At 36.8% G+C, this 17,218-nt stretch overlaps 1 protein-coding gene across 1 annotated transcript in view; it reads right to left on the reverse strand.

Moving 5' to 3' along the window:
- Window positions 1-5,588: 5,588 nt before the first annotated feature.
- mao (monoamine oxidase) overlaps window positions 5,589-17,218 on the reverse strand; it is a 40,630-nt gene continuing 29,000 nt past the window's right edge. The window contains exons 7-15 of the mRNA XM_077215456.1: window positions 14,028-14,177; window positions 10,784-10,943; window positions 8,796-8,892; window positions 8,643-8,696; window positions 8,498-8,555; window positions 8,319-8,416; window positions 8,102-8,213; window positions 7,711-7,773; window positions 5,589-7,602 (exon numbers count right to left, since the gene is read on the reverse strand). Coding sequence (XP_077071571.1) covers window positions 7,447-7,602; window positions 7,711-7,773; window positions 8,102-8,213; window positions 8,319-8,416; window positions 8,498-8,555; window positions 8,643-8,696; window positions 8,796-8,892; window positions 10,784-10,943; window positions 14,028-14,177 — 948 coding nt within the window. The 3' untranslated portion in view covers window positions 5,589-7,446. The remainder of the gene's footprint in view (window positions 7,603-7,710; window positions 7,774-8,101; window positions 8,214-8,318; window positions 8,417-8,497; window positions 8,556-8,642; window positions 8,697-8,795; window positions 8,893-10,783; window positions 10,944-14,027; window positions 14,178-17,218) is intronic.

A 17,218-nucleotide genomic window follows, 5' to 3' on the forward strand; every position in this document is an offset into this window, starting at 1 on the left:
TTTCATGTTGTTTACACCCAATTCTGGCCCTACCATCCGAATGTAGCAGCAGAACTCGAGACTTATCAGACCAGGCAACACTTTTCCAATCTCCTATTGTCCAATGCTCCTATTGCCCGGGATAATTGTAGCCTCAGTTTCCTTTTCTTAGTTGATAGGAGTGACACCCGGTATGTTCTTCTGCTGCTGTAACCCACCTGTTTCATGGTTCGACGTGTTATGAGTTCAGAGATCCTCTTCTTCACCTCGGCACCATCTGGCACCAACAAACATCCCATGTTCAAAGTCACGTAAATCACCTTTCTTCCCCATTCTGATGCTCAGTTTGAACTTCAGCAGATTGTCTTGACCATGGCTGCGTCTCAATCAGCTCCTTAGTTCAGTAGGGCACTGTTGAGGGAGTCGGACGTTTTAAGGCCTGTCTCAATTGCAAAATCCTTCCAGGGCACTGAAACGTTCGCTCTCTAAAAAGTCCCAGAATGCACTGTGAAAACCTGGGAGCATTGATGTGCACTATGTTCCCTTAACAGAAGTTCTGAAGTGCTAAACATGAATCACACAAGCCGACTCACTACACATAATGACACGCAATAGATGTTTTGAAAAAAAACCTGTTATTTAATAATATTTCAACATAGACATACATCGCTGAACATAGCTAATCTAGCTAGCAAATAATTAATTTACAGCTGAAATGTTGCCGGTATATGTAACAATCAAAGTATTTGTTCATAAAATACCAGTTGTGATGTGGTACAGTGAGGATGTTGTCATGTCATCATAAGTGTTCCAATGTGTAGTGATATGTTATTATTGGGTGATTAAGGGTCCTTACTGGTGCCCAGATTCGTATACACGATATACTGATTCACGACTTAGGGAGCTGATTGAGGTGCATGTCTGCATGCCTAAATGCATTAAGTTGCTGCCATGTGATTGGCTGATTAGATATCTGCGGTAGCAAGCTGATTTCGGTGTCTTTGCTTTTAATCTGATTGCAATGTGAACGTGATGTCTTGTGTCTATGTTCAATTTCCTGTTGGCCTGCTGGTTTGACAAATTCTGGCAACATCTCTATTCATTTAGTTGAACACTCAGAATGGCAGTCCAGGAAAGAATTGAGGATCCCCCCTGCAGCCACTGACCAATATTCAGCTGTCTGCTTCACACTGCGCTTGTGATGAACTCCTCACTGGTGCTGTGTTCACACATCTCTATCTGTCTTGTCTCGTCTAAACTCCCACTCATGGGTCTCATCTGTCTGTGAGTCACTTGGGACTTGCTCAAACATATGTGTAATGGACACACAGTGAATGGGTGCCCCAGTTTTTTTTTCTTGTGGACATGTTCAAATCCAGGAGCTAGCGCTTTTCATTAGTAAATGACCCACTTTTTTAACCTATATTTATATAGCGCTCTATACAATACAGATTGCTTCTTTTCAGCTGTTGTTCAGCTGAAGTCAATGTTGATTCAGTTCGGTTGTCAAGTCCATCAATTATTAAATTAGTTAATTTCATCTATAAAGCAGTTCTGCAAAAAACGATGTCATCATCCAGCCCAGTTCAGTTTTCATACAACAGCGTCAGTTGTTCTGTGGCACCGCTGACCCTTTCCCCAGTGGTTTCGCGCATGGTGCCTGTGCTTCTGTTTTCCTTATTATAGACCTCACATTCTCATTATGAGCTAAATTATTAGCAGGTCACATTTGAACTCCTTTGTTTGCTTCTTTCATTCAGAATCACTCTGAAGAGACCAGATTTGAATAGACTTCATTAGTCCAACAATAATGTGTCTTAAAACATGCTGCAGCATACCTCCAGTGGACTGTACAATACCGAACCATAGGGTTCTGTACACCTGATATTTTTCAATAAAGCTGTTTGCATTTATTTATTCCCTGCATTTTTAAAGATTAAATAAAATCCAAATATCAGTCAATTTTGAGTCAAAATCTAAATGTTGTGGCTTTTGCTCCATATCTCTCAATGGATAAAAAATATATTGACCATCAACTGTCCGGCCTACTAATGCCAAGCTTTGTCACTTCCTCTTTTCAAGCTTTTGTTACATTTCAGAACAATATTGTTCAAGCACAGATTAGGAAGAAAATACTACCAAATGAGGATTTATTTTCATGATTTGTTATCACAACATTTTTTCTTTTGTCAAATCAACTTAGATAATTTATGTGGTTCAGATAAAATAATATTTTGAGTTTCTGTTAATTAAAGCAACCCCCTTCATTGTATTAACACATTTCTAAAAAATTTTACTCATCTCAATGAACTTAAAATTTTAGGACAACTACTTACTTTTTTAAGTTAGACCAACAATTTTTTTTTTTACAGTGTTCAAAGTTGGATTGGATTTATGACATGTTTAATCTTATACTTGAGTGTATAAAAACTGTGACAGGCTGTGAGGTGGAAAAACAGGAAATTAAACTCATTAAATTCATTGGGACAGACTGCTGCATCACATTATAGATGTCTCTTTCATTCTATACTCAATGAAAATAATTCATACACAGATGGTGTCATGTATGTTCCAGGGAATGTATGGATAATTTAGGAGCCATTGAAATGATGGATTGAACCACAACATTTAGACGTAAAATCCTCCATTTATCTCCGCAACCAGCACACAGTTTGATCCAACAACAGATGGTAAATGTCACAATAGACAGCACTCTTAAGGCTCTGTATATTCACTTGGCATAAATTAAGAAATAGCCAAACCCACACATGCATACACACACAAACAAACAAAAAAACATGTTTGAGGATTCATGTTCAAGGAGACTTGTGATTCACCTGGGAGATCTTATGCACAGCTCAGGCTTTTGTGAAAGATTATATTATTAGATTATTCACATGGTAATTTGATTTAAATTAAGACTGTTCATTTTAATGCATCTCATGTCCTGATTGACCAAAGAATTGAAAAGGTGCCTCCAGAATGTTGGTCTTAATTCAGACATTCTGGTTTGTGGTCTTTCACTGTCCTAAATTAAATTCACAGTTTAAATAAAATCAATCTACTGAATGAACAATTGAATTTGAATAAACCTTGAATGGCCAACAGTTGCTCACTTATTCAGCAAATAAATAATACATGAACAGTGAAAGACCCAGTGTATCTCTGAAAATACTGTCTTCAGAAAAGTTTCGATTCCACATTACCTCAGAATAATGAATAAAGTTGTGTTTTTAAGTGCAACGCTGCTTTGTTCTCAAATAACCTGGGAACTGCTATAGCCTATTTCTGCTGTTCCATAAACGCCACCTGTCAGAGAGTGAATTTACATTTTCATTCGTGCCGCTTTTGTTCAGGCCAATGAAAAAATTGGTCTAAAAGTTATATAATGTGTGTTCTAAAAATGCACACAATTCGGATAATTAGGTGATATATGTATATAGTTTTGTATTAGATGTTTGAATAAGACTTTTATTTTGTTTTCTGTTTTTATATCACAATCCGCCCTAATACGTTTTGTTTGAAACAGCCTTCCATAAACGACAGAACAAGACTACTATAAGGACAACAGAAGAAGACTAAGGATGACAGAACAACATAAACAGGGAACATACACATCAACATATAGGCCTACTAATTTATCTGAACAAGTAGACATTGACTGTAGACAAGGACAAATCTATAGTACAAATGGAACCTCATACACTAAGATATCAGAGAAACAAATCAGCATCTCACCAGTCCCTTTCATTAATATCTTATGATTAACTCTCAAGAGTCGTTTGTATTAGGCCTATTTGAATTAGGCCTCTGAGCAAATTATACAGCACAGCCTCATTCCTTAATAAAGTTTGGCATGAACGCTAAATTCTTATAAGGACCCCTGGTCATCTCTAAATTGTGTCTTCAGGATATTTTCTTTACTCCTTTTATGTGGGATTTGCTCTCCCTCGTTTGATGGTGTTTGGTGATGCATCTTTTGTTCTTTTTCTCTTTGGTCTGGAGGAGAGTCTTATCCAGTGCTTATCACACAAATTTATTTGTACCCCCCCCCCCCTCCCCCGCCCCTCTGCATTTCAGCCTATTTTCAGCATATACAACTTCAAAGTATCATTTGGCGATATGATATCCTAGCTTCCCTTATCTCCATACAACACTAATGCTTCTTTTTGAACTTTTAGCTGGGATTTTGAGAGACATTGTTGAGAGTGATGACGAGGCGATAACATTTGGCAGATTCTCTGTGTTCTCATAGAGCAAATAGTGTTGGGGTTGCTATTAATTCGCCCATTTGTAAAAAAAAAAGGGAATTGGCATTTACCTTGCTGTTGTTTAAAGACAAATAAGACAAAAGGACACACGATGGAGGTGGCATTGGCAGCGATGGCCTTTTTCAGCGTGTGCTTTAAGTTCTTTTTATGAGCAACACATGTAGTTGTTTGATTCTCTGAGACTTTTTCAACAAAAAATATGAGATCACTATAGTTAATGTTTTGAATACTTTCTGTTCAAACTATGTAGCTTTAATTTTTTGTGCATTTTTAACATCAGTTGATTAGATGATAGATAGACTGAGCCGGATTGTATCCAAAAAACATAAAACCACTGCTGCCCAACTCGCCTCAGAATTAAATGCGCACCTCGACTCTCCTGTTTCCACCAAAACTGTTTGCCAGGAGCTCCACAGAGTCAATGTAGCTTCTATAGCCAAACCTTTGGTTATCCGTGCAATGCCAAATGTCAGTTTCATTTGAGCCAACAGTGCAAATTATGGCATTCCCTACGGTGCTTGATGGGAGCGTCACTGCCAAGGCCTACTGACCCATTCTGGAGGACCCGGTTCAAACATTGTACCCTGAAGGGGGTGCCGCTGGTGCCATCTATCAGCATGATAATGCATCAATACACACAGCAAGACTTGTGATAGAATGCTTTGATGAACATGCATGTGAAGCTCAACATCTCCTATGGCCTACACAGTCAGCAGATCTAAATGTTTTTTCTCCGGCAGCATCACATAGTGACCTGGTCTTTGTTCTAGATGAGGAATGGCTCAAAATCCCTCTAGCCACTGTGCAGGACTTGTATCGGTCATTCCCAAGACAAATTGATGCTGTATTGGCTGCAAAAGAAGGCCCAATACCATACTAATAAATTATTTAGGTCTAAAACCAGGTGTTTCAGTTTCATTGTCCAATGAACCCCAGTAGAAATAACTACTATTGTTACATATGTGGTACACAGGCGCCACCTAATGGTTAAACAAAGAACTGAACCTCTTAAAGCCAAATCTGTCTATCTGCTGTTTTTTTCTTCTGGCAATATAATTTCAAAATAATGTTAAAAATATATGTAAAAATAAAAATAAATCATGGCAAGAAAAGAACATTTGTATAACAAGTTTTACTTCCATCCAGCCCAAGGAACTTAAATGTGGCAGAGGAAGTCCTTGCCCTGAAATGAGCTCTCGTCTGCCAGAACCCTCATCTGTTCTCTCCCCTGAAGGAGGAAGTCACACCAATCAAGAAGCTTGTGACTTTAAAAGGACAGAAACTCAGATGAGAACTCTGTATGCACACAGATAACAGAGGAACAGCATACTCTTGGACTGGTGGTAAATCACACTTTTATTATCAGCTTAGTCACTGGATTTGTACAAAGAGATCAAATAATGTAATTACAAGACTAGACCATTGGACATTATTATACGCACACAAAATCAGACATAGGGATCGTAGCAGGGCAGCTAGGCAAACCTTGAGCAGACGACAACAGACCGGATAAACAGGGCCATTTTATGTGGTTTCAGAAAAGCATTAGCAACACACACACAGGGGCACAATTCACTAGCACACCAGGTGGTGGAGTTACAGCAACTACATGTCAGGACTAAAGAATCACCTGTTCTTTACTAAGTTCACAGTAGACCAACTATGGTTTAAGTCATGGATTGTAAGCTTTCTTATCCAACATTATAATCAACAGTCAGGAGTGGCTTTGCCTCTGATTCTGTCAGTCCTGAATCATCAGTGGCTTCTTCAGGAAGCTGTAGTGAGAGCTTTTGATTGTACAGCATGCTGAAGATTAGAGCAGCACACAGAAACTTTTTAAATGTCACTTCGAGTTCAATGCAGATTTTTCTACCAAAAGATCTTCAGAAATTCTGGTTATGACTGTGAAAAGAGCTCGTTTTTAGAAAGCAATGTTCAAGACTGGAGGCACTTGAGAAATAAGGAATACTACATCAGATTAAGGCACCACAAACAACAGTTACAACGCATCTTTGGAACAACAAAATTTACACACTTCAGGTTTAAACACATAATACATTTTAGTTTTATATCCGTCTATGTTTTGGGCTGCATCACCTCCTTTTCAATACAGTTTTAGACAATGAAATGTTCTTATGCATTTTGTGTTAAATTTGATAAAATACATAATATTATAATTGTTCTGGAAACAATATTGCACAGGTTACTGCTACGAAGGCGAGGAAGGTGATGCTTTCCACTTACATCTGTCTGTCTATAACAAAGTTGGTGGATGGGGGGAAACAAAACTCTCATTAAACCATTTAGATAAACAGGGAAAGTCTTTATATTTGTTTTAAACAATTTAAATTTAATTCAATTTTAGCATTTTTTTTACTATTTATAATATACTATGGGATTCTTAAACAATGGATGGTTGACAGCAAATGCAAATGCAAAAAAAAAAATCATATTTCAAGTATACACTGTTCTGTATTACATCATGTAAAAGTACATTCAAATGCTTTTATATTTTTCAATCAGACACAATCAAACACAGCAGCTTTAAACATTGGGACATCTTTCAAATCAGCTTTCTATGACTGATAAACGCCACTTCTTTATACTACCAGACACAAAGCCAGTCTGTACTAATTGTTGTTTGACATCGTCATGGATGGCATGTTGAGAATCAAGAGTAAATTTGACATGAACAGCCACTGCTTCTCTCATGAATGATATAGTGAACTGTGCTGAAGCTAATACAGCTTCTGTGTTGTGATGTAGAGAAGATATTTTCCGTCACAGATTACAACAAAATCCATCGCTAAATGCTAATATAATCTCTGTAATGTTGTTTCAATATTTTGGAAGGTTAATTAATTAGTTCCTGAGAACAGCACCTGAAATTAGCAGAGGTAATCAATAAGACTGGCGATAAACACAAAAACTTGCACACACACAATGAATGGTTGCGGATTGTCGCCTAGTTTGTGAACACTTTGACAGGGCAATTCCCACATTAACAATTAGTAACTAATCATTATGCCATAATAATCACTTGGTTAATTTTTTACAATGACTGAGCAATTGTGTGTCAAATCTCAACTAAGTAACTCGGCCACATACCCAGGCAGTTGTTGTTGTGATTACATGACTGAACGCCACAATCACAAGGCCAGGTCACAGAGGACCGGTTGTAAAAGTGGGCGGGGCTTTAGCTATGTGGGAGGAGCCCCTTCTTGTAGGCGACCACTCCTGCGGCTGTGGCCAGGGCCAGGAATGAGGATACGCCCATAAACGTGAGGAACCCTCCAACGGATGGCAAGTTTCTTTCCCAGAATGTGGTGACAAACGGCCGGGCTGGGACATCCTGAGGAAAGGGTTTAGAGTAGTACTTGTTCAAGGTCCCAAAGAAGGTTTTCTTTAAATTTATGGCATATAGAAAATGTTTCTTAAAATTAAAAAGTGAATTTCATACCAGTGATTCAGGCTCTGACTGCCAGATCTGACTCGCATGGAGTTTTCCCATTGCACACAAAATCTGGAAGAATAAAGCATATAGTATTTTGATTTTTTCAGCAACATTTACAATTAAGGCATTTAGGTTAGTACAATTGTTGTTGAAAGAATTTAACACATATTCAGCAAGGTTGTAATAACAATAACATCTAGAACTAATAAAACAAGCCAACACAAGATTTATGGATAATAAAGTTTTGTTTATGAATGTGTAGAAAACAGTGGGATTTAATGTGGGATTCAAACTGAACATGCTCATGAAAGTCAATAAACTTGAGGATGTTGAAACAGGAAATTTGGGTTGAACAATTTAGATCTCATTAACTAAACCCTAATGGCTGAGAACCCACCTCTCTAGTGGCTCTCTCGCCCGCCTGCACGGCCCCCTCCATGTAACCGCTCCACTCTGTGGACGTTTCAGTTCCTGCAAAGTACAGCCTGCCCACAGGCTCCCGCAGGACCCTGAAATGGAGAGAAACATCGTCTCATGTTGATTTTTTTTCTTTAGCCTTGGTCTAGTATAATGCTGAATCAGAGATGCTCCTTCTGGAGGTACGGTACACTAACCTGCCATACTGTGTCATGATACCAGGGGGAAAGTAGGCAGTGTAGCAGCCACCAGAGTATTCCTCCTCACACCAGTTTTTCTCCTCATAGTGCACAGGCTGAGAAAAATAGACCGCCATAAAAAGTAAGCATCAAAAAATTTTGAGACTAAAGGATGATTTCTGGTCATGGAGACTCACATGTAGCGCTTCCTCTGAGCCGAGCACACGAGAATAAATCTCACAGATCCTTCTCTTTCTGAAATGGTTGACAACATTCTGGTAAGAATAATAATTTCAGCAAAGTATAGTGACATTGTACTAATATGAAAACAGACATTTCTACCTCTCATCTTTCGTCAGGCCTGCTAGTTTCCTGGATTTTCGTGCCAGGATGAAACTGTAAAAGAGAAAGAACCAGCTTACTGTTCTGTCATCTCATTTATTTTGTGAGCAGTTTACGTTCATCCTACAATAGAAAGCTCATCGCTTTATTTACCCCATTATAGCAGGCACAGACCCATCAGGCTTAGTGTCGTCAAGCGTGAGACCAATAGGCGCTTCCTCCTCCTCGATCACCATACTGCCACAATATCCTGAAAAATCAAAACAGCCATGTGTAGCCAGTGTTAATTTAGTATTTATATATGGTTATATTTTGAATTAGCTTTTATTTTTATATTTTCAGTTTTCATTTGAATAATTATGTTTTTGTCTTTTTTTACTTTTTCAATGTATCTTTCCTTTATACTTAAAGTTTTATTAATTTTAGCACTTCAGCTGTTATTTCAGTAGGTTGTCAAGTCAACATTTCTCATTTTCATCTAAAATTTATATATTTTATTTGAGCTTTATTTCATGTAAAAAAAAGATTTTTCATAGTTTTAAGTTTTAAAACTGTGTGTAGCCACTTCAGTCCCACTCTTTGTTTTAAGAGTGTGTTCATACTTGTTCAACTCTGTTGCGATTGCTCTGTTAGTGCGGTTCATTTGATTACGTGTGTACACTGCCATGCAAATCATGCTGCGCACCAAACAAGCAAAACAAAACTCCTAAAAAGGCGGGTCTAGGTCCGCTTCTAAACAAAATCTGGTGCAATTCGGCAAAAATATAAACACAACGTGGACCAAACACGAACATGTTTAGACAAACATGTCTAAACGAACAAAAACACCATAAAAAGACCATAAAAAGGCCAGAATGCTTGAGGACAGAACCTTGTTTTTTTCTCTTCATAGGAGCTACGTTGCTCATTACAGTTCAGTGCAGGTGTCAGAAACGCCGTCTTCCTGCAGCAAATCTTCGTTTGTGTACAATGGAGGAATTCCTGCTGCTGTTTTGACTCCTTTACACATTTTAAAAACTCTTCACGATTCCTTAGCTGCTCAAAATACCATCATAGGAACACACATACAACGAGCACATTTAGCTCAGAACATATGGTGTTAGAATTCGGTCACAATTCTGAGCGCGCAAGATCACATTTTGAGCGCGAAAAAGGGCATTTCGCACGCGCTTGACCTGAGTTTTGAAGAGAAATGTTCGTCTCGCAGATAAGAAAATATTTCCGAAAATTAATTTTGCATTTAAAATAAGTATTTGGATGTGCGCAGACTTTCTCTTTTGCATGTGCAAAGTTTCACTTTCTTGTTCCTTTCATGCCAGCCGTACGCGCTCTCTAAGCACAGACGGCTCGCTTGCTCAACACAACCCAGCATTACAATATGCCATAATTCCAGCCAATCAGAGATGAGGCTGCTAAATTCTGATTGGCTGGCTTGAAAACCAATCAAAAGACTCCCTGCATCACCGACTGTGGAAGAGGAAAATACATGGTGGAAGAAGTTTATGTTTAATGGATTGAAAACTTCAATTTAAGTTCAAGTAAACAAAAACATTCACAGCAGAGAAGTTGAAAATGTGTAAAATTTGAGACCCCAGCTCGGTCACATTCATATTTCACTAATGTTAATTACATAACTTGTAGTTCAGAAAGAAGTTAGAACTTAGAGAGCGCATACGGCTGGTATGAAAGGAGCAAGAAAGTGAAACTTTGCACATGCGAAAGAGAACGTCTGCGCACATCCAAATACTTATTTTAAATGCAAAATGTATTTTCGTTCGCTCAAAATATTTTCTTATCTGCGATATGAACATTTCTCCGCAAAACTCAGTTCACACGCGTGCAAAATGCCCCTTTGCGCGCTCAAAATGTGATCTTGCGCGCGCAGAATTGTGACCGAAATCTAATCCCATAAGAACACAGCATAGTTTTGGATGTTCGTTAAGTCTGTCGCAAAATACTTTTTTTTTAAATTATCTTTAGGTTCCTTTAAAGTGACAGTGTAAACACTAAGTGAACCAGGACTAAATGTATTATCTTCTTTTTTTGGTCCAGACCAAAAGAACCAAACTACAAGTGTGAAAACACCCTTTAACTGCTTTTAAGTGATTTAATTTAATGGAAAATAGGCAAGAGGTACAGACCCTTCTGCCTCCAGAAATTCTCTTTGTAGTACACCATGCATTTGATGACTGAGCCCATAGGCACTCTATGAATGAGCTGGTTCCTCAGAGGGGGTAATTCAGGGTTGAAATGGATCTTCAAGTTCAGCCCAGGTGGTATGGCAAGTATGACATATTTGGCCTACAAGAACAGAGAAAGAAAGAAAAGCCATAAAAAAAAAAACATTTTACAAATATAAGTAATTTCAGAGAGTTTAGAGTTAAAAGGACTGTTGAAGTAACAGGTGGCAGGATCAAACCCCTTAAATCATCAACAACATACTTAAAGTCGGCATGAAATGGAAGTTGTCATTGTCTTTTTGTCCCCTAATGTAACATATCCAAGTGAAACAGCTTCTTGAAAAAAAAAAAAATTAGGGCGGGACTTTATTTTGTCCATCCAGAATTGATTGTCTTGTTGTGATTGGATGATCTCAAGAGAGTGACAGGCTGTCCCGCCCTCATGCCAGCAAACACGTCATCAGAGAAGAGAAGAGAACAGACGTCATTACAAGATAGAGGGGAAGTTATTTTGATTAAAGATTACAAGTAAGAAAAAAAATAAAGAAAAAAAAAATATATATATATATATAAATAAAAATAAATAAATAAATAAATAAATAATAATAATAATAATAATAATGTGCATGAAAAATAAACAGCAAAAAAATAAAAAATAAGAATGGTCCATTTTGATTTCATGGTGGCTTTAAAGCTGCCGTAGGGAAGGCCGCACATAAAATATCCTTTCTATCTGAAAGCTTTCTCTGAAATCACACCTGTCTTTGTGACTTTGTATATAACAAAAAGAGTTTTAGTTTGCTTTAATAGTTTTAAAAAAAAGTTAAGATTTTAAATTAATTAATTTCACAACAAATTTGCTGAGAATTCAGCTTTGCAATCACAGTAATAAATGGCATATTCAAATATATTAAATGGAAAACAGTTATTTTAAATTGTAATAATATTACACATTACTGATTTGACTGTGTTTTTGACCAGATAAATGTAGACTTGTTGAGCATAAAAGACTTCTTTTTTTACATAAAAAAAGCCTTATCCACCCCAACATTTTGAACTGTAGTGTATAATCAGTTTTAGATATATGGATATATTGTTGAATATAGTCGCACCAGTGTCCCCCCCAGAGGGTTTAGCAGCTCTGCAGAAGCCTTTAATAGGCTTTCAGCTCAGGAAAGAGGATGTGGCCAGGACACAGGGATGAAGAGTGGCTTACTGATAACAATCCACCAAGCTTACACACATGGTGATACATACCTCAAAGTGGGACGTTTGTCCTTCAAATTAGCTGATTTAGCTCATCTGAGATGTAAGATACTGCCTACTCAGAAGGAAATTCATCACTGGTTACTGAACTCATAGACTAACATGCTACGCTACTACCATTTGTGCAGTATGTATATTGTGTGTATTATACAAATTTCATATACATGCACAAAATAAGGGGTGACACTACTTATTTGGAATACTGTATACCACAATGCAATGTAATTGAGTTCATCTTCCATTTCCATGTAACAAATTTGATCGGATAGCCAAAGTTAAGACAATAAAATGTCTAAAACTGCGGTCTGTAAGATTTTTTTTTAAAATGTCAATGCTGCATTTATTTGATAGAGTAAAATCAGTAATATTGTAAAAATTTGTACAATTTAAAATAACTGTACAATTTTAATATATTTTAAAGGGATAGTTCACTCAAAAGTTCACTGTCAGTAATTACTCACCCTCATGCTGTTCCTGAAACATGATGCGTAACACATGAGAATGAACCTTATTGGTTCTTGCATGTCAAGCAAACATGGTTGAGCTTGCGTTTACCACAACTGATGTGTGCGTTGATTAATGTTTATATGTGAAGCACAAATTCAATCTAATCATTATATAAAGCGATCGTGCATCTTCAGAAAATTTGAGACTAAACCACTCAATTCATATGGATTAGTTTTATCTCTTTATGAACTTTTTAAAGATTTCATCAAAAAATATCTTAATTTGTGTTCCGAAGATGAACGTAACGACATGAGGGTGAGTAATTAAAGGGATAGTTCACCCAAAAATTGAAATTAGCCCATGATTTACTCACCTTGGAGCCATCCTAGGTGTATATGACATTCTTCTTTCAGACGAATACAATTAGAGTTATATTAAAAAATGTCCTGGCTCTTCCAAACTTTGAAATGGCATGTGAATGACTGGATGGCTTTGGAAGTCCATCAAAGCGTATCTATTCATGACAAAAGTGCTACACGCGTGCATCTCAGTGGGTTAATAAAGGCCTTCTGAAATTAAGCGATGCGTTCGTGTAAGAAAAATATCCATATTTAAAACTTCATCGGCTAAAATAACTAGCTTAACGGCAGACGGCCGTACGTATCAATTTACGTCAAAAGAGTAACACTTGAACTTGACACACAACGTAATGATGGTAATTGACCACCGTGTTTGTCATTATGTTGTGCGCCAAGTTCAAGTGTTACTCTTTTGGCGTAAAGCGATGCGTACGGCTGTCTGCCGGACATTTTTTAATATAACTCCGATTGTGTTCGTCTGAAAGAAGAATGTCATATACACCTAGAATGGCTTCAGGGTGAGTAAATCATGGGCTAATTTTCATTTTTGGGTGAACTAACCCTTTAAATGTCATTTATTCCCATGATGGCAAGGCTGTATTTCCAGCATCATAACTCCAGTCTTCAGTGTCACATGATCCTTCAGAAATCCTTCAGATTTTTTGCTCAATAAACATTTCTTATTTTTATAGATGATGAAAATGTTTGTTCCTCTTTATTTTATTAGTGAAATATTATTGTGATAATATTGTCACAGTATAAATGGCTTTGCTGATTTGAGTTTGCTTATTTTTGATCAATCTATTGCATCCTTGCTGAATGAAAGTATTAAAGACATGTAATTAGAGTCAAACTAGTATGTTTCAATGTCGCAGAAGGCCCAAGAGACCTGACTACAAATCCAAAAGCATGTTTACTATCATATATTTATTCAATAGAAATAAATTACTTGTGTGTGTGTGTTTCCTAGACAACAACTGGACATGTGACATCAAAATAGCATTCTACTGTTTGAAAGTTTGCATGATGCATTCTTTTTAACAAAGCTTGTTTTAAGTATTAGTGGTCATTATATACGGTGTAGTCTGCAGTGAGCACTATGCTAGAAGTCCATTCCAAATGCACCTTCTCACCTTGTATATCTCCTCATTAACTGTCCTGACCTCCACCAGGTCTCCAGTCTGGTCAATGCTGTAGACAGCTCTGCCCAGCTTCACACGGTCACCCAGCTCTCTCGCCATCGCCTCACTGATTTGATTGGCGCCTCCGGCAAACTTGCGCTCCTGTTATATGGTGCAGCAGAAAGTAGTTTTCCAGACTTAGCAAAAATAGCTCACACATGCATCATACTAAACTGTCGGTGCACTTTAGTTAGATATTGTAAGTAATGGGTTTCATCAGTTTAATAGTCATTCATAAAAATGGAATGCAATTCTTTAATCCACCAATAGGTGTCTCTGTGTCTCAGAGATAGAATGATGATAGAGTTGTATAAAACTGTCCACCATGCACATACCTTATCAGACACATTCAGAATATAAAACAGGTTATAGAACAGGAATTTAATTAAAACAATTCTTTATTTTAATCTTTAATAAAAGAAGTGACAGTTTTTTATCAACTTAAAGAAAACGGTCCTTTGGTTTATTTGTATACCATCAAATGACACATTTGCTAGGAGGCTCCTGCTATATATAACCCAGATACAGTGGCCACTATTTCGGTTACATAATTAATTATTTGTCAGGAATGAATGGGGATGGCACAAGGTTCATAGATTAACTAATTGAATACCTAACCTGTATGAGAAAAGTGGCTTGACTGAAAAAATACTATAAATACTTGCCGCATTATGACAGAAAATAGTTTTTTTAGTCAGTGCTGTTTTACCAATATTTACACTTTTTTTGGTAACTGGTTCTTTAATATTGGGTCTACAAACAGACCAATTTTAACAATATGTACATATGTAGCTTAAGAATTAGACAAAGGCCAAAATACAAATGAAAACAATAATAAATCAATTAAATTATACATATTTTAGGAATACTCCTATTTAAATGATGTACATTTACTCTCTCTCTCTCTCTCTCTCTCTCTCTCTCTCTCTCTCTCTCTCTCTCTATATATATATATATATATAAATATATGATTATTATTAATAATATTAATAATAATAACAACAATAGTATTAATAATAAAAACAACAACATTAATAAAATTACTATACAATAAAACAAATTAAATGGTTAGGAATATCAGTTATTGAATATTTAGAAAAATATTTGTATCGGTCATAAAAAAAAACATTGGATGATCTCTAGTGGTCTAGATAGAAAAAATTAGAAGAAATATGAGAACTAATTGCAACTTAATCACTGACGTCAAAGCTGGCATTATGGCTCATGTTTTTGAATATGCACTGGGAACAAGCCCTTTAACCCAATGTACGTCTTTCCTCTTTACTCATGTAAATCACTCAAATCAATCAAAGCAAATCATTTCTCTTTCTTCCACAGAAAGTCCGTTTTTTGCCTTCCAACTAGACCCATTTTGAGAGCTGTGGTTAGCTAAATTAGGGGTAAAGACTGAACGGTGGCAGTGACTATCGGACTTGGCAAGAACATCGGATTGAACAGCTACTGCTTGATTTATATCACTATTTCTAACACCTGCTTTCCTGAACTGCCAATATTTCTAAAAGACAGTGTGAGGACGCTAAAGCCCCCATCTCTCACTCGCTTGCCCTGTCGTTCTCCACGCTCTCCTACAGATGGTAATTATACTAGTGCAGTGAAAAAGCCAAAGAGATGCACAAAAACATGCTGTGCAAACGTGGATGTCATGGAGTTCATACGTTTGCCGTATAATTAACTCTGCTCTTAAACAGAGAATTAACCAACCGAGATAACATAGTATTCAAACATTACACAACACACTCTAAAACATATACGATTTAGTTTTCATCCAAATAACACGTGCTGAGTGACGATCAGCAATCAAGAGCATTCAACAGAAGTTTGCGCGCTCTCTCTCTCTGACTCTCTTTCTCTTTCTCTCTCTCTCTCTCTCTCTCTCTCTCTCTCTCTCTCACTCGTCAGTTAACGTTAATAATAAGCTAGATTACTCGTTTTAATTTTCTTTGCCATTGCCACCGATTGAACTACAAACTTTCCACGGATGTCTGTTTAAAGGGATGTACTCGACCAGCTCGCGCGTCTGTGCCACTGCGCGTTTTTATGGCGTTATTTTCCTCTCAAATGTCGAGAGCGTATTATTGTAGCGGGAAAGTACATTAACATAATGCGCAAGCGGAATCTATCTGCTGGCGCGCGGAATACAATGTGCCGAGCGCAAATCTCTCTGCTCGTGCACGGAAAATACTGTGCCGAGCGCGAATCTCTCTTCTCGGGCGCGGGAACTGCTATTGAAAGAATTTTCTTTGGGCTCGCTCAGAGAATATGCCTGCACTTACAACGTGTTCAGTGCAATCGCGAATCTCTCCTCTTCGCTTAAAGAATATGGAGGACCAAACCTCCAGAAATTAAAAATGAATAAATTAATAAATAAACAAATAAATATGCGAATAAATGTAAAAATAAATAAATGACTATTTATACTATTTATATAAATATCTTATTTATGTATAATTATATTTTTTCCACATTTATTTATTTTTTCATTTATTTATGCATTTATTTTCAATTTTATTTATTTTCACATTTATTTATGTATATATGCATTTGTCTACATTTATTTATTTATGCATTTATTTATTTATATATTTATTTATTTATACATTTATTGCTCTGTATGCTACAAGACATAGCAATCGATCTCAGAGTGGCAGTGCTGAAGCATTGAGGCCACAGTGACACCTTGTGGTGTGACCAAACAATAAGCAAGAGGTTTGTGGACGTGACTTTACAGGTCACGCAGGAAATAAATGACATAGAGATGGGCAACATGGCCAAAATCTTATAACACGGTTTATGTCCTTTAATATGCCCTAACTGTATGTAGCTATAGGCTATAGGTTTACCATACATTGGCCTACTTTTATAATTATACATAAATAAGGAAATACAAGTATAAATAGTCATTTATTTATTTATTTTTACATTTATTTGCATATTTATTTGTTTATTTATTCATTTTTAATTTCTGCAGGTTTGGTCCTCCATATATTTATATAGGCTATATGCATCATCATGTAGCCTATAAGTTCTTAAGTTTAATTACTACTATAGGGCTGTCACCAGTAAAATCAGTTTCAACAAAATCCATCTTCGCACTGCAGATGTGGGACGTGTGACGCTGACTC

This window comes from Siphateles boraxobius, unplaced genomic scaffold (assembly GCF_051911475.1).
Source record: "Siphateles boraxobius isolate OS27281-9 unplaced genomic scaffold, OSU_SipBor_1 7, whole genome shotgun sequence".
NCBI lineage: Eukaryota > Metazoa > Chordata > Actinopteri > Cypriniformes > Leuciscidae > Siphateles > Siphateles boraxobius.